The 21,026-nt window shown below is 39.6% G+C and overlaps 1 protein-coding gene across 1 annotated transcript in view; it reads right to left on the reverse strand.

Annotated features, from left to right (window-relative positions):
- Nucleotides 1–1,580: 1,580 nt before the first annotated feature.
- The window catches only part of LOC306963092 (uncharacterized protein), a gene marked incomplete at both ends in the record, with an annotated part of 47,106 nt that continues 27,660 nt past the window's right edge, over nucleotides 1,581–21,026 (reverse strand). Inside the window, 3 exons of the mRNA XM_079556546.1 lie at nucleotides 1,581–1,791; nucleotides 2,415–2,536; nucleotides 2,673–2,965. Of these exons, the coding sequence (XP_079412672.1) occupies nucleotides 1,581–1,791; nucleotides 2,415–2,536; nucleotides 2,673–2,965 (626 nt within the window). The remainder of the gene's footprint in view (nucleotides 1,792–2,414; nucleotides 2,537–2,672; nucleotides 2,966–21,026) is intronic.

Raw genomic sequence — 21,026 nt, forward strand, 5'->3', positions numbered from 1 at the left:
TCTTCAGTGTCAGACCTGGTTGAAGAAATGGCAGGACAGGAGGGGGGGACAGACTCGCATTGTGATGTTGTGGTGCCGCCCCCTCCCCATGTTTCCACAGACCTGCGGGAGGCGGTGGGTTCTGTAAACGCGTAACATGCTGAATCTGATGCAGCGCAATGTTTAATAAAGATGAAAGAAATCAAACTGTCCCTCCGCTGCTGCAGATCAAAGCTGAGCGGGCGGGTCAGAGAGGCCTCGCGCTGGACACCGTTCGAATGCACAAAGTTACGAAATGTACAGGATTTAGTTGATCAGAAACGTGGCTGTGGAGGAGTTGCAGAGTTATGCAGCCGTTGCAAGAAAACTGTAGCGTATTGGAACATTTGTGCTACAGCTGCAGGATTCTTGGAGCGGCTGAATTGGAAAAAAAAAAGTTGCTCTGCGCCCTGTAAAATGCGCTTCTTTCTTTTGGACTGAGCTGTGGCTGCACAAGGAGCATCATCAGGAGGTAAAGACTGACACACGATGGAAACGTCTCCTTAAAACTCAGATCAGACCTGGTGTTGTGGCACTTGAGGCACGTGTGGTTTATTTATGGAAAACTGTTGTTGTTTTGGTGTTGGGGGTGAGCGCGTTGATCTACAGTATCAAAGTAAACCCGTGCGTAACCGACGCTCAAACAGACTTTTCGAGGCAATTTCGCTTTTGTTTTCAATTTGAGTTGATTCTAAGGAAGAAGACAAGACAGCGCGATGTAAAGAGGAACATAATGTGAAGGCTGCCACAGAAGAGCGGCTCCGAGTGCTGCTTGTAATGAACCAGCCTCAGTCGCCTCTTTTTCTTAAATAACGCCCTCTCCCTCGCAGCGCAGCCTTTAGCGGAACATGCACCAGTCACAAGATCTGGCCCTTGATCTTCTCCTCTGCTCTGTTTCATTCAGACTGTATCGGCTTAACGGTTTTGTTGTGATTGTCAGACGTCACTAATGAATTAAATAACATGAAATTAAAAAAAAAAAAAAAACTAATAGACTAAACTATTACCGTTCCTCATTGTGTCCACTATTTAATTTAAATTAATTTAGCAGCAAATCCTGAAAACCTTAAAGGGACTAGATGCAAGTGGACCATTTTATACTCACTACTCCCACCTCAGGTCAAACATGTAACTGCAGCTTCTATATTAATCTCCTGCATGACGGCGCTTCTGACCCAAAAGCTCATTCTACACATTAGGACATGGCTGGAACATGAGGAAAATACTCCATATAGTCCCTTTAAGTTGCATATGTCATCTATAGTGACTGGACACGTGCAGAGGAAACAGGACTCAGAGTTTTGTCTTCAGTTTATTAAAGTTCACAGTGACAGTAGAGCTGGTCATGGACGGGTCATAACTCAGTGATCACCTTTAAACGGGACAGTCTCACCTGCTCTCTGTCCCATGTCCAACAAAAACATCAATGAATCCAAACCCCACCCAGAGCTAAAGCTGAATCACCAAGATATTTGTAATCAATGTTACAGGGATTACTCTGTAAAAGTACAAGTACTGATTATTCCTTCTAAAAGTAATGTGCCGTGTGTTTCCTGCCGGACTCAGAACATCTGTCTCCTCCTCTGTCTCCTCTCGTTGAACTTCTTGTGTCTGTGTCGCTGGTCCCGCCCCTGCCCGCTCCTGATTGGCGGCTCTTCTCCCTCGCTGCTGCTGATTGGTCGTCCCCGTCTGAGGGCGTAGGTGTCCTCGATCAGGACGTTTCCATTGGGCGTGTATGCGACGTTAGACCAGGTCAGAACTGAGCCGCTGGGCCTGAGGGAACAGAAGGTCAGAGTGTCAGGCATGTCAAAGGCAGCAGGAGTGTTTGTCTCCAGCAGGAAGAAGAAGATAATCAATGTAAACAGTACTAACATAGACCCCGCCCACTGGAGGAATAATGAAATGAAATAATGAAAGGTAAAGACAGTGATCGTAGAACCAGATCAGCCACTAGAGGGCGCTGTGAGGCTCCATTCAGACGAGCTGGAACAGTCTTCTAATCACTTACACACTTACAGTATTTAAAAAAGAGCTGATGTGGCAAAACAATTGCGTAAAACTAACAAAGTCAGTCCTGAAATCAAAACATTGTGTTGAATGTGCTTTGGACACAATTTCTGTTTTTTTTTTTTTGTATTTCTGCCTTAAAAGATCAAGAAATGTAGAAATGTAGAAATGTAGAAATGTAATGTCGACCTGAAACACTTTGCAGTGATGCTTAAGCTAACCCTTTAAAGACTCGGAAACACTGGTGGAAAACTTGTCATTCTCTGTAAACATAATGTTATTGAAAAAGTGAGACATGATCTAAACAGGTGGGACAGAATGTCTGTGCAGAGTCACTGACAAAGGGACAGGAGTCGCCCTACAGGAGGTGCTGTTGAGCTCAGTCTCACCCGTAGTTCTGCATGAACCTGAAGATCTCTGTGTTCTCCAGGGGAAAGTCCCAAACCTCCAGGTCTGTCAGCTGACCATCGAACGCAGACACTTTCAGCACAGGCTGCCCCGACCACGACATCTGCACATTCACAAACAGATCTAACTATTTCAGAATAAAAGCACCACATGAGGTCAGACCCGAGGACCATTTTAGCCCAGCAGAAAGTATCTTAATGTCATTTTAATATGGTCATTTTCTGCAGGATTTGACTTACCCCAGACCTCGGGATCTTCCTGATGCTCATTGATCCGTCCTGGAAGACTTGAACCACGTTTTTGAGGAAGTCTGCGACCACACAGACGCTGGTCCAGGGCTGAGTCCGAGCCGAGGCCCAGAGCGGGACCGTGGGGGTCAGAGACACCTGGTAACTTTCATAATAACTGTTCCAGGTCAGAGTGTACTGTTGGTTGTACAAGGAGAGGGACAGGGCGTCGGCAAAGTCAGGAGCCAGAGTGAAGAGCTTTATGGAGCTGGAGTCGGCCAAGAAGCGCAGGCACACCGACACACCTGCAGGGGGAGCACAAGCAGCTTACTTATTTATTTGATTGGCAGAGCAGAAGCCAAATCTACCTACTATTCTAACATCATTTATAATAATCCAGGGAATTCCAAGCAACGTTTCTCAACCATAAATCATCTTTTAAAGCCCAGATCCCCCTGGGCCCGTCAAGGCTCACCCGCACACCCCAGAATCTGCCACCTCTGAGAACCACCAGGAGGACCTTATGGAGGTTCAACTAATGAAAACATCTACCTGTGCTTTGGACCCACTCCCCACCCGCCACATCGCAGCACTCGGCCCCTTCATTACTATTTAACATAGGGATGCCAAGTCACATTCTCACACTGTCACTGTGGGGTCCCCCAGGGGTCCGTTCTTGGCCCCACCCTTTTTAACATATAGATCAGGGGTGCCCAAAGTGAGCCAGAGAGTGACCTACTTTTGCGCCGCATCTGGTTAATACTAACTCTCTCCCATTTATTCTCAATGGCAAATATAGATGCAGTACACTGTTTGGCCACCGGCGACAAATTGGGGGCGCTGTTTCACTCCTTTCGCAAAGCTAAGGAAACACTGGTGTCTTGGTGTTTCTCTGTCATAGAGCGTCGTAGCATCAACTTCCCCATTTTTCCATATTATTTTATTGCAAAGGTCGTTCACATCTATGACTTATAACAGAATTTATGCTGAACTGACACTTTCAAACTGGTCTAATGTGGCGTTTTCTTTGACTTAAAGAAATGAATGAGGTAAAGTCACTGTAGGTGCTGCAGGTACATGTGGTGTTGTTAACATTTTGCACTATGTTGCTACATCATTGATTTTGTTCTACTAAAACTAGGCTTTTGTAGCATGTTATTTGCATAGATAGAATTAAATGCAAATGTAAACCAAAGAAAATAAAGTAACTATTATTATTTGTAGTTATTTGTGCTTCACGCTTCACATCGCAGTGTTTGGCCCGCGACCCACTGACACTTTTTCATTTTGGCCTCAGAGACAAAAGGTTTGGGCACCTCTGATGTAGATGCTCAACCTGGGCCGAATCATCGGCAAGAATGGAATTTCCTTCCATTGCTTTGTCGATGATTCTCAGCTCTGCCTGCGCACCGATCCCACCTCTACATCTGCTACACCCACTACACGACCAGCACTCACAGCTGCCTGGAGGACACAAAGGCATTTTTATTACCGTTAAATGGGTCCAAGACAGAGGCAACTCTCACAGGGACTCCCACCAGCATCACAAGTATCTCACTGTCTGGTTTCACCATCTCTCTCTCCCCTTGTCAAAAATATGAGCGTCATGTGTGACCCACATCTCTCATTTGAGCGCCATATCCAAAATCTGTGTAAAATATAACATTATATAACATTTCCAAACTCTGCCCCAGTCTCTCCTCTGCAGATGCTGAAAAGTTGATTCATGCCTTTGTGTCCTCCAGGATTACTGTCATTTCATTTTCATTTATTCTTTTATTTGAATGGGACAGTGCATATTGATGAACAGACAACTAGTGCTGTAATTATGCCGGATTTAGCTCAAGGCTGATTTCCATCCGCAGTCCCATAAAAAACAAGACAAGAACATACAAAATATAAAACATATGAGCCACAACACACAGCAGTGCATTACAGACAAAACAGGCAAGGACAACAACTACACAATACATAAAGTGCATCTCTTTCATAGGCCACTCCCCTCGTCCCGCCCACTCACACACCTGTACCTGCAGATATTTTAAAATATGTTCCTGTCTCATGCCTTTTAATGGTCACACCTTTGTTGGCAGAGAAGCCGTTCCTTCAGTTGTCTCTTAAATGAGACGTAGGCGCTGCTTTCTCTAACTGTCATAGAGTGTTCCAACTAGATCAAGCCTTAATGGAAACACCTCCGGAACTGTCCCCCACAGTCCCCCCTGACTGTTGATCGAGTGCTGGTCTCACCATTTTTTATTTTTTATAAATGTAACACCTGCACTGTAACGCCTCCTCATCAGGATCCCAGAACACCTCTGCCAGGATCCTGAGGAGGAGGTCCTCCAGGCTGGATTACTGTAACACCTCTGCCAGGATCCTGAGGAGGAGGTCCTTCAGGCTGGATTACTGTAACACCTCTGCCAGGATCCTGAGGAGGAGGTCCTTCAGGCTGGATTACTGTAACACCTCTGCCAGGATCCTGAGGAGGACGCCTACATATGAATCACAGCTGTCCTCCATGATCTCCACTGGCTTCCTATCACACAACGTATTCAACACAAAGTCTGTCTGCTCACCTGTCAATGCACACACGGCCACGCCCCGGACCATCTCTCAGAACATTTAACCCAACGCACCACAAACTCTCCAATCCTTAGATACAAACCTTCTCTGTCCCGAAAACAAACCGTCGGACAATGGGACAGATTCCAAACAGCAATGTGGAACACCCTCCTGCCACATCTGAGGGCCCCACTGAGTCTTTCAGGATGGTTCTCAGCCGTCCAGGGGCCAATTTTAACTGTGTCGATGTTTTCATTACAACTGGCTCTTTGTTAAATGAGCTCCACGCACGAGGCGAGGCAGACTCTGCTCGCTACCGCTGCAGAAAACTTTCAATACATTTTTTATGTAAAGGGGCTAGATACAAGTTTGCCATTTTATACTCACTCCTGCCACCTCAGGTCTTATGTGTAACTGCAGCTTCTGAGTGACAGTGCAGGATTTTAGAGGCAGTTGTGGTGAACAGGTCTGAGCTCATTCTACACATGAGGACATGGAGGAACATGAAGGGGGAGGAGAATACATCATTTTAACATTTTTAAACTCCGTATAGTCGCTTTAATGGCGAAACCAACTTAAACCAGTATCTCACTGAGCTACACATGAATGTCAACAATCAAAATGAATGATTTATGATAATTTATTATCCGTATTTGGATTTGTCATACGAATCATATTTTCCCATGGCACCCTTAAAACAATGGCCGTTGGCTGCTCTGCTTTATGACCACGACACTAGAGGGCGCCGTTGCTGTAGTACCTCCATATCGCCGCTCGTCCCCCATTGAAAAGCATTGGAGTTTAGACACGTTAAAAACAACTTTAACACCTGGTTTAGACTAGGCTGATCTTCCTCCTGAGATAACGCTGAGTCACAGTTAAAGAAACCAGGCTGGTTTTCATAAGAAGAATGTTTGAAATCTGGTGCTTAATGAGGCTCGGACTGTTAGCATTGGAGCAGCGCGAGCTACACGTCACACAAAGGGCGGAGTCTACGGTGAAGATCCCGCCCTTATGCCCTTTTTAGGAACATGCTTCATCAGAGCTGGGGAGGAGGAGTCTGTAAATCCTCCATGACTTCCCCCACGACCATGGTCATTCTGGTAAACGGGGAGGAGTGAGGAGGAGCTGTTCATTTATATACAGTCCATGCCTTAAACTGGGATCATGCACTGCCTAAAAATGATCTGTCCGTCGGCCTCTCATCTGACACATTTGAATCCAACGCCAACCCCGTACAGGAGGCATAATCCTCTTTGTGGAAAGTTAAAACATAAATATATGGTACATAATGGTGTGTGTAGGGCTGTGCAATTAATCGAAATTCGATTACGATTTCGATTACAACAGTAAACGATTACAAAATTTGCATAATCGCAAAAAATCGATTATATATATATTTTTTTTTTTTTTAAATCAATATTTATTTATTTTTTCAATTTTTTTTCTTCAAATTTTACATTTTTGGATTTTTGTCACTTTTTTAATCGATTTTTGTATTTTTTTGCTGGAATTTTGTCGTTTTTTTGCTGTTTTTTTGTCACTTTTTTGATGGATTTTTGACACTTTTTTAATGCATTTTTGTATTTTTTTGATGGATTTTTGACACTTTTTTGATGGATTTTTGACACTTTTTTGATGGATTTTTGTCACTTTTTTGCTGGATTTTTGTCACTTTTTTGATGGATTTTTGACACTTTTTTGATGGATTTTTGTCACTTTTTTGCTGGATTTTTGTCACTTTTTTGCTGGATTTTTGACACTTTTTTAATGGATTTTTGTATTTTTTTGCTGGATTTTTGTCACTTTTTTGCTGGATTTTTGACACTTTTTTGCTGGATTTTTGTCACTTTTTTGCTGGATTTTTGTCATTTTTTTGATGGATTTTTGTCACTTTTTTGATGGATTTTTGTCACTTTTTTGATGGATTTTTGTCATTTTTCTGCTGGATTTTTGTCACTTTTTTGATGGATTTTTGTCACTTTTTTGATGGATTTTTGTCACTTTCTTGATGGATTTTTGTCACTTTTTTGATGGATTTTTGTCACTTTTTTGATGGATTTTTGTCACTTTTTTGATGGATTTTTGTCACTTTTTTGCTGGATTTTTGTCACTTTTTTGCTGGATTTTTGTCACTTTTTTGCTGGATTTTTGTCACTTTTTTGCTGGATTTTTGTCACTTTTTTGATGGATTTTTGACACTTTTTTGATGGATTTTTGACACTTTTTTGATGGATTTTTGTCACTTTTTTGCTGGATTTTTGACACTTTTTTGATGGATTTTTGTCACTTTTTTGCTGGATTTTTGTCACTTTTTTGCTGGATTTTTGACACTTTTTTAATGGATTTTTGTATTTTTTTGCTGGATTTTTGTCACTTTTTTGCTGGATTTTTGACACTTTTTTGCTGGATTTTTGTCACTTTTTTGCTGGATTTTTGTCATTTTTTTGATGGATTTTTGTCACTTTTTTGATGGATTTTTGTCACTTTTTTGATGGATTTTTGTCATTTTTCTGCTGGATTTTTGTCACTTTTTTGATGGATTTTTGTCACTTTTTTGATGGATTTTTGTCACTTTCTTGATGGATTTTTGTCACTTTTTTGATGGATTTTTGTCACTTTTTTGATGGATTTTTGTCACTTTTTTGCTGGATTTTTGTCACTTTTTTGCTGGATTTTTGTCACTTTTTTGCTGGATTTTTGTCACTTTTTTGCTGGATTTTTGTCACTTTTTTGCTGGATTTTTGTCACTTTTTTGATGGATTTTTGTCACTTTTTTGATGGATTTTTGTCACTTTTTTGCTGGATTTTTGTCACTTTTTTGCTGGATTTTTGTCACTTTTTTGATGGATTTTTGTCACTTTTTTGATGGATTTTTGTCACTTTTTTGATGGATTTTTGTCACTTTTTTGCTGGATTTTTGTCACTTTTTTGCTGGATTTTTGTCACTTTTTTGCTGGATTTTTGTCACTTTTTTGCTGGATTTTTGTCACTTTTTTGATGGATTTTTGACACTTTTTTGATGGATTTTTGACACTTTTTTGATGGATTTTTGTCACTTTTTTGCTGGATTTTTGACACTTTTTTGATGGATTTTTGTCACTTTTTTGCTGGATTTTTGTCACTTTTTTGCTGGATTTTTGACACTTTTTTAATGGATTTTTGTATTTTTTTGCTGGATTTTTGTCACTTTTTTGCTGGATTTTTGACACTTTTTTGCTGGATTTTTGTCACTTTTTTGCTGGATTTTTGTCATTTTTTTGATGGATTTTTGTCACTTTTTTGATGGATTTTTGTCACTTTTTTGATGGATTTTTGTCATTTTTCTGCTGGATTTTTGTCACTTTTTTGATGGATTTTTGTCACTTTTTTGATGGATTTTTGTCACTTTCTTGATGGATTTTTGTCACTTTTTTGATGGATTTTTGTCACTTTTTTGATGGATTTTTGTCACTTTTTTGCTGGATTTTTGTCACTTTTTTGCTGGATTTTTGTCACTTTTTTGCTGGATTTTTGTCACTTTTTTGCTGGATTTTTGTCACTTTTTTGCTGGATTTTTGTCACTTTTTTGCTGGATTTTTGACACTTTTTTGATGGATTTTTGACACTTTTTTGATGGATTTTTGTCACTTTTTTGCTGGATTTTTGACACTTTTTTGATGGATTTTTGTCACTTTTTTGCTGGATTTTTGTCACTTTTTTGCTGGATTTTTGACACTTTTTTAATGGATTTTTGTATTTTTTTGCTGGATTTTTGTCACTTTTTTGCTGGATTTTTGACACTTTTTTGCTGGATTTTTGTCACTTTTTTGCTGGATTTTTGTCATTTTTTTGATGGATTTTTGTCACTTTTTTGATGGATTTTTGTCACTTTTTTGATGGATTTTTGTCATTTTTCTGCTGGATTTTTGTCACTTTTTTGATGGATTTTTGTCACTTTTTTGATGGATTTTTGTCACTTTCTTGATGGATTTTTGTCACTTTTTTGATGGATTTTTGTCACTTTTTTGATGGATTTTTGTCACTTTTTTGATGGATTTTTGTCACTTTTTTGCTGGATTTTTGTCACTTTTTTGCTGGATTTTTGTCACTTTTTTGCTGGATTTTTGTCACTTTTTTGATGGATTTTTGACACTTTTTTGATGGATTTTTGACACTTTTTTGATGGATTTTTGTCACTTTTTTGATGGATTTTTGTCATTTTTTTGATGGATTTTTGTCATTTTTTTGATGGATTGTTGTCACTTTCTTGATGGATTTATTTTAAAGGCAACAAATAATCGTTTGAATAATCGTGATTTCAATTATGACAAAAATAATCGTGATTATTCTTTTTTCAATAATCGAGCAGCCCTAGGTGTGTGAGAGCCAGAAACATTCAGAAACACTGAATCTTTATTTAGTTTAGTCCCCTCTGTTACTGGAGCTTTAAGCAGATCTGCTTTAAAGGAAAGTTACCACAACCAGCACTAAACTACAGCTCAAATGTCACTAAACCTGGTGTAAAGTACAGGACATTTAAGTATGTTTGACTTCATCGAAATACTGACCTCTAATGACAGGAGCAGTGGTCGTAGTAGTAGTAGTAGGCCTAGTAGTAGTAGTTTGCTTAGTAGTAGTAGTAGTAGTAGTAGGCTTAGTAGTAGAAGTAGTAGTAGTAGTAGGCTTAGTAGTACTAGTAGTAGTATAAGTAGCTCTAGTTGGTTTCCATGGATCTTGGGAGTAGTATGGCGGGAAGAAGGTCACTCCCGCGTACTGAGACAGAGTAAACATCTTCCCTTTGAGATTCACTCCTGGACCTCCTGCAAATGAAAAGCAGAAATAGCTTTTACAGAACAGTAGTAGAAGAAGTCATTAATCTGACATCAGCTTGTCAAAGGAGAAGGGTCTGAATGGCCGATGGGACGGGGACGTGACCAGTGGGGCTCCAGATCTCCACAGGACAACGCGAGCTCAAGCTAATCCAAGCTAACCCTAATCCTAACCTTGAGGACGGCGGAGTTTACTTATTGAGAGTCATTTGTCGCGGGTAAAACAGTGGAGGTGACGTCATGTCCTGTGGGACGTGGAGCCTGTGGACTTTGACCTTGTCCCTGGATGAACTCACACACCCTTTTTTAACACAAATACGAACAAAGGCAGCAGGGCTAAGCGGCTCTGTGAAGCAGGGCTAAGCGGCTCTGTGAAGCAGGGCTAAGCGGCTCTGTGAAGCAGGGCTAAACGAGACGGCCGTTGAAGGAAGGGGATGTGCAAACACTGATGGGTGGGGGAGGCTGAGACGACAAGAGTGGACACGGGTTTGCTTTCATTATATAGATTTTTTTCTTTATTTTAGTCAAATGGATTATGGGAAGTGCCACTGTGGGTGTCAGAGGCTGGCGCTTAAGGAAGAAAGGAAAAAAACAAAAGCTCACACACCCTTAGCACCAGTGTTCATTTCGTCGACTAAAATATTTAGTCTTAATTTTAGTCAAAGTGATATTTTTGTGACTAGAATTGGACTAAAACTAAATTAAAAGTTCCTCATGAGACTAAAACTGTGACTAAAATGTCCAGATGTTTGAGTCGACTAAAATCAGACTAAATAAAAGTGAAAAGGAGAGACTAAAATCATCCAAACTTGTATTGAGCGTCTGAAAGAGCCTCAGATCATGTTTAAAGGATCAGCTCTGAGCTTTGTTCATGTGGAGCAGAAACATGAAGCAGAGGAACAACATTAAACATGATTATAACCGAGCACAGTTTCTCCAGCTTTACCCCAATCCAAAAGCTTCTGGAAAAAAGGTGTGAAAATAGGAAGAAAACTGAGACGAAAACAAGGCTGAAAACGTGAAAAAAAAAGTGAGAAAACATCGACGAAAAAGTGACAAAAAATGTACAAAAAATGACAAAAATTTGACAAAAAAATGAGAAAAAATTGATGAAAAAGTGATAAGAATTTGACAAAAAAGTCACGAAAATGTGACATAAATGAGACGACAAAAAAAGTGATGAAAAAAAAAATCTGCCGTGAGGAAAAAGATCCATTTAGTTTTGTAGGTCTTTCAGATGAGGCGTTACACTGGCCTACGGGATTCGGGTAAAGCTGAACTGGAGAAAATGCTCTCGGTTCGAGGTTAATAAACAGGATTTTTGCACAGGAAAAGTATTTTGGGGGTAAATATTGTCCCTCAGCGCCCCCTAACTAAAACATCTTCCCACGGCTCTGTATTTTTTTGACTAAAACTAGACTGAAATCGAATTACATTTTCGTCAAGAGACTAAAACTAAATTGAAATATGTTAACACTGCTTAACACTTTGTCATTGAGCTCGGTCATGTTCATTACGTCGACTTGTCTCACCAAAACTTGCGACGTTATTTTAGACACTGGGATTAGAGACAAATTCTGTGCTTTTATGTTTCATAGACTAAAGGCAAATTCTAAAACTTTTTTGCTGGATTTTTGTCACTTTTTTGCTGGATTTTTGTCACTTTTTTGCTGGATTTTTGTCTTTTTTTTGATGGATTTTTGTCACTTTTTTGATGGATTTTTGTCATTTTTTTGATGGATTTTTGTCACTTTTTTGATTGATTTTTGTCACTTTTTTGATTGATTTTTGTCACTTTTTTGATGGATTTTTGTCACTTTTTTGCTGGATTTTTGACACTTTTTTGCTGGATTTTTGTCACTTTTTTGCTGGATTTTTGTCACTTTTTTGCTGGATTTTTGTCACTTTTTTGATGGATTTTTGTCACTTTTTTGCTGGATTTTTGTCACTTTTTTGCTGGATTTTTGTCATTTTTTTGCTGGATTTTTGACACTTTTTTGATGGATTTTTGTCACTTTTTTGCTGGATTTTTGACACTTTTTTGATGGATTTTTGTCATTTTTTTGCTGGATTTTTGTCATTTTTTTGCTGGATTTTTGTCACTTTTTTGCTGGATTTTTGTCACTTTTTTGCTGGATTTTTGTCACTTTTTTGCTGGATTTTTGTCACTTTTTTGCTGGATTTTTGTCACTTTTTTGATGGATTTTTGACACTTTTTTGATGGATTTTTGACACTTTTTTGATGGATTTTTGACACTTTTTTGATGGATTTTTGACACTTTTTTGCTGGATTTTTGTCATTTTTTTTGCTGGATTTTTGTCACTTTTTTGCTGGATTTTTGACACTTTTTTGATGGATTTTTGACACTTTTTTGATGGATTTTTGACACTTTTTTGATGGATTTTTGACACTTTTTTGATGGCAAATTCTAAAACCTGGCCCGTCATCAACACTAAACTAGGTTAATTCAAAAGTACAGGTACATAACTAACATACTAACATCACAAATACTTTCTCATGTGGCACTTTTCCAAAATCAGAGTCTTCCTCCTCCCAGTTATGTCCCCGAACCTGTTCCTCTGCTTCACCTTCTCACGACATGTTTATCTTTCTACATCTGTGACCAAATGTGATGCTTAAAAACATGGATTCAAACTGACACTGCAGATTCATCGCTTTTAAACTGTGCTTTAGCGTTTTCTTCATTCACTGTTGGACAAGTGTCGCCTTTGTGAGTTCATTTCTCTGTTATTAACACTATGACACTGTGATGCAAATAAAAACATGCTTTTCCACTTTAAAATGGCCCAGAAGTAAATAGTGCTAAATATGGTGTTCATAAACAGAACAAAAACATTATTATTAGACATAAACAGGACAAAATCTGGAGACTTTCTAGACTTAAAGGTTCTACACCTGATTTTCTGATTGCAAACAGTGAAAGAGGAAGCCACTAAAATACAATGATGTCGTCCAAACTCACTCGTAACTTTCCTAATTTATTTGTAGCATCCAAATCTTTACAGGAACAACTTTATTCACAACTCGCAGGGTCACTTTATAGGGTCACTTTCACAAAAATGCTGGAAAAATAGCCTGAAAGTTCACGAAATGTATTTTTATAATTTGATGCAAGATGTTTTGAGTCTACAATACAGTAAAGAAGAAGAAAATCAATGTCATTCCACTTCTAGCATCCCGCCTGAACCGAGAGGATCTTTTTCCTCACGTCATCAGATTTTTTTTCCAACATTTTTTTGTTGGGTATTCAACTCATTTTTGTAGCTTTTTTGTCATTTTTTCCGTCAATTCTTTGTTATTTTTTTGTCAATTTTTTTGTCACATTTTTTTCTTTTTGTGTCATTTTTTGATCAATTTTTTGTCACATTTTTTTCATTTTTTCGTCAATTTTTTATCAGATTTTTGTCATTTTTTCGTCATTTTTTTGTCAATTTCTTGTGACATTTTTTCCACTTTTTCATCAATGTTTTCTCACTTTTTTGTCACATTTCCATCATTGTTTTCGTCTCAGTTTTGTTGTTATTTCCTCACCTGATTTTCTGATTGCAAACAATGGAAGAGGAAGCCACTAAACTACAATGATGTGGTTCAAACTCACTCGTAACTTTCCTAATTTATTTGTAGCATCCAAATCTTTACAGGGACAACTTTATACACGCATTTCACAACTCGCAGGGTCACTTTATAGGGTCACGTTCACAAAAATGCTGGAAAAATAGCCTGAAAGTTCACGAAATGTATTTTTATAATTTGACGCAAGCTGTTTTGAGTCTACAATACAGCAAAGGAGAGAAAATCAATCAATGTCATTCCATTTCTAGCAGTAAAATCCGGTATAGCTCCTTTAGGTGGGACTAAAGCAGGAATATTATGGACTTAATCAGGCTCTAACCAGAGGTAAAACTAAGATCTTCTAAGTTATAATAGTTATAATATCGTAATAAACTTGGACTGAATTAAGTTGCAATTATACCATATCTAAACCAGAACCCAGACTTAAATTGATAATAGCAAATCCTAAGACTTACCTGTCGTAGTAGTTCTCCAAGTAGTAGTAGGAAGTGTAGTAGTAGGTGTAGTAGTAGTACGTTTAGTAGTGGAGGTAGTAGTAGATTCAGTAGTAGTCGTGGTCCATGCTTGTCTCTCACAGAGGATCAGGAAAGCGCTCACAAAGAAAAACAGCAGCTTCATCTTTGCACTTTTGCTTCTCTGATTCCACAGCTGAGTCAGTGCAGAGACGGTGCTTTGTTTATATACTGACACTTCCTTATTGTCAGGTCATGTGACTCACTGTACTTTGATTCCAGTGAGAAACAAACCAAACGTCTCACTGCAAGAAGGAAGAAAGTAACAGGCCAGTGTTTTTCCACACTGAGATATGTTCTTACCTGAGCTGTGACGAGTTCTTTAGGACCTGTCTGATCTTCAGTCACGTAAACACAGCGCAGACGGCGTTAGCATTTAGCCTCTCCCTCTCTCCTCTATAGCTCCAAAACAGGTCAAGATAGAAGCTACCGAGCTCTTCCACGTTTTCCCTATTTAAATATGGTTACGTGAAGTGTTCCACTACAAAGTATAAGTACACACAATTAAACAATGTGGATTTTCTAAGCGGATAAAAGGGGGAACTATATTGTAAGGCGTAATAATACCAGGAGTAGTTTGGCATCCGCGCAGTAATCTTCACTTTACTGCGCGGATGGAACACTAACAATTCAAAACTCCTGCTCCATCTTTCTTTCTTTGTAAACCAACAGAATAATCAGGTACACGGCCTTTGGAAATGACTCAAAAATGCTAAAAATCTCCAAAAAAGTGAAGAGGCAAAAATTAAAAAAGGGATTTAATACCAGTGACCTTGAGTGAAAGCGTGGAATAAAAGGAGACGTCTGTGAGTGAGATTAGCTTAAAACCTGGAGCAGCAGAACACACACTTTTCCTGTAAGGAGTTTAGAAATGTTTAAAAATGTTCAAACTAAGTATTTTCCTACATGTTCCTCCATGTCCTGATGTGTAGAATGAGCTCAGACCTGTTCACCACAACTGCCTCTAAAATCCTGCACTGTCACTCAGAAAGTGGCGTTATGTATGAGCTTAATATAGAAGCTGCAGTTACACGTATGGCCTGAGGTGGCAGTAGTGAGTATAAAATGGCCAACTTGCATCTAGCCCCTTTAACCCCTTAACTCCCACCTGAACCGAGCACATTTTCTCCAGTTTGGCTTTACCCCAATCCAAAAGCTTCTGGAAAAAAGGTGAGAAAATAGCGACAAAACTGAGACGAAAACAATGATGGAAATGTGACAAAAAAGTGACGAAAACTTGGTGAAAAAGTGGAAAAAATGTCACAAAAATGTCACAAGAAATTGACAAAAAATGACAAAAAAATGACCAAAAAATGACAAAAAATGACAAAAAAAATGACAAAAAAATGACAAAAAAATGACTAAAAAAATCAAGAAATTGACAAAAAAATGTCGAAAAAATTACAAAAAATTGACAAAAAATGTGACAAAAAAGGACAAAAAAAATGTAAAAAGTTACAAAAATGAGTTGAATACCCAACAAAAAAATGATGGAAAAACAATGTGATGACGTGAGGAAAAAGATCCTCTCGGTTCAGGCGGGAGTTAAGAGGTTAAAGACGTGTATCTGGGATCAGGGGGATTGTGATGGACAAGTGTATTACCACCTCGGTTCTTACGTGTAACTGCAGCTTCTATATTAAGCTCATGCACTTTCTGAGTGGCAGGATTTTAGAGGCAGTTGTGGTGAACAGGTCTGAGCTCGTTCTACACATGAGGACATGGAGGAACATGGAGGAAAACACTCAATTTTAACATTTTTAAACTCTGTATAGTCCCTTTAAGCTTTAACCACCATCTCTCATCACGTAGACATTTTATTATTTTAAAACATCAACAATGATCCTGAAATATGCCTGATCTGTGCACTTTGACAGCAATGGAAAGAGTCCAGTGAAGCTGTAGGCCCTGTGTTACAAATGATAAAGATAAACAATACATTTTTTGGCTCAATATTTATCGTCTGTTCATTTATTTGTATTTTTCCCCCATTTTTCTAATGTAGTACTTTATTTTTTTACTTTTGTTTCATGGTATTTCATGTTTATAGTGGGATATTTCATGAGAAAGTATCATCACATATGGACCCTAAAGCGGAGGCAGAAGCCAGAGGTGAGTTTAACAGTTTATTTTTCTCACAAACTTGGAGCTGGACGAGGAGATCCAGGACGGGGTTATCTGGCAGACGATGCTGAGACATCCAGGTACATCACACTGAGGCTGATCTGCGGCGCCGGGAGGAGTCGGCCACGCCCCCCTCGCCATCAGCCACGCCCCCTCGCCATCGGCCACGCCCCCTCGCCATCAGCCACGCCCCCTCGCCACAAACCGCTCTGCTGCAAAGAAGAGGAAACAGAGAGGAATCACACTGAGGCTGATCTGCGGCGCCGGGAGGAGTCGGCCACATTTTTGTTGAATTTTTGTCACTTTTTGGTTGAATTTTTGTCACTTTTTGTCATTTTTTTGTGTCATTTTTGTCACTTTTTGGTTGAGTTTTTGTCACATTTTTGTCACTTTTTTGTTGCGTTTTTGTCACTTTTTTGTTGAATTTTTGTCACATTTTTGTAACTTTTTGGTTGAGTTTTTGTCACATTTTTGTTGAATTTTTGTCACTTTTTGGTTGAGTTTTTGTCACATTTTTGTTGAATTTTTGTCACTTTTTGGTTGAATTTTTGTCACATTTTTCTTGAGTTTTTGTCACTTTTTTGTTGAATTTTTGTCACATTATTGTTGAATTTTTGTCACATTTTTGTTGAATTTTTGTCACTTTTTTGTTGAGTTTTTGTCACATTTTTGTTGCGTTTACATCTTTGTTTTCTTCTCATTTTTTTGTGGCTGTTTTGGTGCTTTTTTCCCAAGAGGCTTTTTGATTCGGGTAAAGCCAAACTGGATAAAATGGGATCCGTTCAGGTGGGAGTTAAGGTCTTAAATTATATTGTTTATTGCAATATTTTTCTGCCGTAATAATATATTGAGCTTCAGATTTCCTATTTAATGTTTTTTAATGGCTTTTAAGACCTTATTTTTTGTGAAATTAATTCAATGAAACCTTATGTGCTTGAAATTTAACCTCTTAACTCCCGCCTGAACCGAGAGGATCTTTTTCCTCAAGTCATCAGATTTTTTTCCCATCATTTTTTTGTTGGGTATTACACTCATTTTTGTAACTTTTTGTCATTTTTTTGCAAATTTTTTGTCACATTTTTTTCTTTTTGTGTCATTTTTTGATCTCTTTTTTTGTCACATTTTTGTAATTTTTTCGTCAATTCTTTGTCATTTTTTTGTAAAATTTGTATCACATTTTTGTAATTTTTTGTCACATTTTTTTTTTTCATTTTTTCGTCAATTTTTTATCACATTTTAGTCATTTTTTTGTTACATCTTGGTCATTTTTTGCCACGTTTTTGTAATTTTTTTGGTCAAGGTTTTATCACATTTTTGTAATTTTTTTCGACAATTTTTTGTAATTTTTTTGTCACATTTTTTTCATTTTTTGTCACTTTTTTGTCAATGTTTTCTCACTTTTTTGTCACATTTCCATCATTGTTTCCGTCTCAGTTTTGTTGTTATTTCCTCACCTTTTTTCCAGTAGCTTTTGGATTGGGGTAAAGCCAAACTGGAGAAAATGTGCTCGGTTCAGGTGGGAGTTAAGGGGAGTCAAACCAGTGACAGGCCAGTCCTGTCTTGCTCACAAACAACCGTCCCTGGGTGGAGTCGAACCACCGACCTCTCAGCCGTCGGCCGAGTGCGCTGAGCGCCTGCGCCACAGAGACCTTTTATTCTCATTCATTTAATTTCACCCTGACTTTCATTCATTCATTCATTCACCCTAATGTAAGACGAGGCGCTGCAGGTGAAACAGACATTTTTCAAGTAATGTTGTTTGAATGTCAGTAACAAATGTTGACACAAATGACACATGACAGAATCCCCTCTGAAAGAATCCTGACAGTGGATATTCAGCCGGGACCACGTGGTAACATGAACTTTACAGCCTGGAAACAACGCTCCAGGATCAACTGTGTGAAGGGCTTTCTCTACAGAGCAGGGCCGGGACTGAGAACCAGCCCTGGACTCTGCTCAGCCCGGCCCAAATCAGCGTAAATGAGACACTTCCACAAATACACATGTGAACCTCTGACCCCCCGCCTTCACCGAGGGCATTTTCTCCAGTTCAGCTTTACCCAAATCCAAAGGCTTCTTGACTGGAGAGCAACACTGTAACGCCTCATTTGAAAGCTCAAATCTAGAAAAGTGACGGTAGCTTTTTGTCACGTTGTCGCTGCATTTTTGTTTGTTGTTGTTTGTTTTTGCTGCTTTTTCATGACTTTTTTTGTGGCTTTTTGACGTGTTTTTGTCACTTTTTTGTCACTTTTTCGTTGTGTTTTCGTCTCTTGTTTTTCGGGGGGTTTTTGTCATGTTTTTTCACCTCTTTTTTCATTGCTTTGTCGTCACGTTTTCGTCACATTTTGTTTTGTTTTTGTCACTTTTTTTTTAACTCTTCCACCACATTTTTGCTTCTGTTTTAAGCTTTTAGATTTGGGTAAAGCTCGGTTTCGCCCGGGGGTAAGGGTACGGTAAAGTGAGGGGCCAGACCGGTGGCCCTAGAGCCGGTGGCCCCTCTGTGCTCTTCCAGAACGGACACATGGCCAGGCCGCCCCTGCTACAGAGCGACCCTCTCAGCAGAAAACCAACAAAACTATTGATCCTGGAGTTTTGTTTCCGTGATGGAAAGTAAAGGCTGACCACTCGTTTAACCACTCGGTCACTACAAGGAAGAACAGACACACAAATATCACAATGCGCCTTTAAGCTCGCGCTAACACGGCGTTTATCAGGCTGTAAAGTGACCACGTGATGTGAAAAAAGGGTCAGTACAAGGTCAAATATGTACAAATATAAACTTTTCATGTGAAGCATATTGACCAAAATGTATTAAATGCCTAATTTCTATATGAAACAGGAGAGAAGTAAATAAATGTTTTTTCCCTCTTCACCTGCAGCGCCTCGACATTAAGTCAGTCCCACTGAGACGACTGAATCTCGTTTTCAGGGGAGTCCCGGCCCCAGAGAGGAACCCATTGTGCATGTTTTTTGTGGTAGGGGAAACCGGAGCACCCGGAGGAAACCTACGCAGACACGGGGAGAACATGCAAACTCCTCCGTGCCGCCCTTAATGGTGCCTGTGGAAGGATCACTGGTGTGACCTGGAGAGAGACAAACAGTGTTAAAGACCTTCAAAAACCTGACATGAGGAAGAAACAAGGGAGAGAAGAACACGTTAGTAAACATGACATAGACATTAACATGACATGACCAGGACATGACCCCTCTCTATCATTGTGTAGGTTTCTGGACATGTGAACAGTGCTGCAAACAACCAGCATGACGTCAAAGTGGGATTGACTCATTTGTGAGAAAGGGATAAACTTGATATCAGTGATGTCGACTCAGATAAAGTTATCCGTAAAGGAGCGGCACTGGTTCGTCGCTGCTGCACTGAGTCACCAGCCAAGTTCTATAACCTCGCTGGCTGGTTGGGTCAATACATCAGTGAGTGTTCAAAGCCTCGCTCTGGGCCACAGTTAAGATATTGGGTCTGCTCAAACCTCCAGAGAACCTCTGCGCTGTTAAATCTGCAAATGCCCAAATGTGTCCGCCCTGCGTTCCCAGGTACCTGCTGTATGTTCCTGTTTGTACGACGGCGCCCGAGATACAAACTGAGAAACTTGGCTACCGTGGAACTTAAAGGTCCGACCACGTTAAGACCAATACATAATTATAAGCGGTTTCACAGGTCTTCACCTGTGAACCCACCTAAATCCTTTAGATTCTAAGCGGTTTCACAGGTCTTCACCTGTAAAACCACCTAAATCCTCCAGATTCTAAGCAGTTTCACAGGTCTTCACCTGTGAACCCACCTAAATCCTCCAGATTCTAAGCGGTTTCACAGGTCTTCACCTGTAAAACCACCTAAATCCTCCAGATTCTAAGCGGTTTCACAGGTCTTCACCTGTAAAACCACCTAAATCCTTCAGATTCTAAGCGGTTTCACAGGTCTTCACCTGTAAACCCACCTAAATCCTCCAGATTCTAAGCAGTTTCACAGGTCTTCACCTGTAAACCCACCTAAATCCTTCAGATTCTAAGCAGTTTCACAGGTCTTCACCTGTGAACCCACCTAAATCCTTCAGATTCTAAGCGGTTTCACAGGTCTTCACCTGTGAACCCACCTAAATCCTCCAGATTCTAAGCAGTTTCACAGGTCTTCACCTGTGAACCCACCTAAATCCTTCAGATTCTAAGCAGTTTCACAGGTCTTCACCTGTGAACCCACCTAAATCCTCCAGATTCTAAGCGGTTTCACAGGTCTTCACCTGTGAACCCACCTAAATCCTCCAGATTCTAAGCAGTTTCACAGGTCTTCACCTGTAAACCCACCTAAATCCTTCAGATTCTAAGCAGTTTCACAGGTCTTCACCTGTGAACCCACCTAAATCCTTCAGATTCTAAGCAGTTTCACAGGTCTTCACCTGTAAAACCACCTAAATCCTCCAGATTCTAAGCGGTTTCACAGGTCTTCACCTGTAAAACCACCTAAATCCTTCAGATTCTAAGCGGTTTCACAGGTCTTCACCTGTAAAACCACCTAAATCCCTCAGATTCTAAGCGGTTTCACAGGTCTTCACCTGTGAACCCACCTAAATCCTCCAGATTGTAAGCAGTTTCACGCGTCTCCTATACCTATAAAACTCCTGACATCCCCTCCAAAGTCCATTCACTGTCACATGTCCAGAAAACTACATTGACTCTGTGACTAAAGCCAGTTTGTCCAGAGTCAGCTCTAAAACCGTTTTCCCTGTGCCGTTGGAGTCACACTGGCCCC

The sequence above is a fragment of the Gobius niger genome (genome assembly GCF_951799975.1).
Source record: "Gobius niger genome assembly, chromosome: 5".
In the NCBI taxonomy this organism is placed as follows: domain Eukaryota; kingdom Metazoa; phylum Chordata; class Actinopteri; order Gobiiformes; family Gobiidae; genus Gobius; species Gobius niger.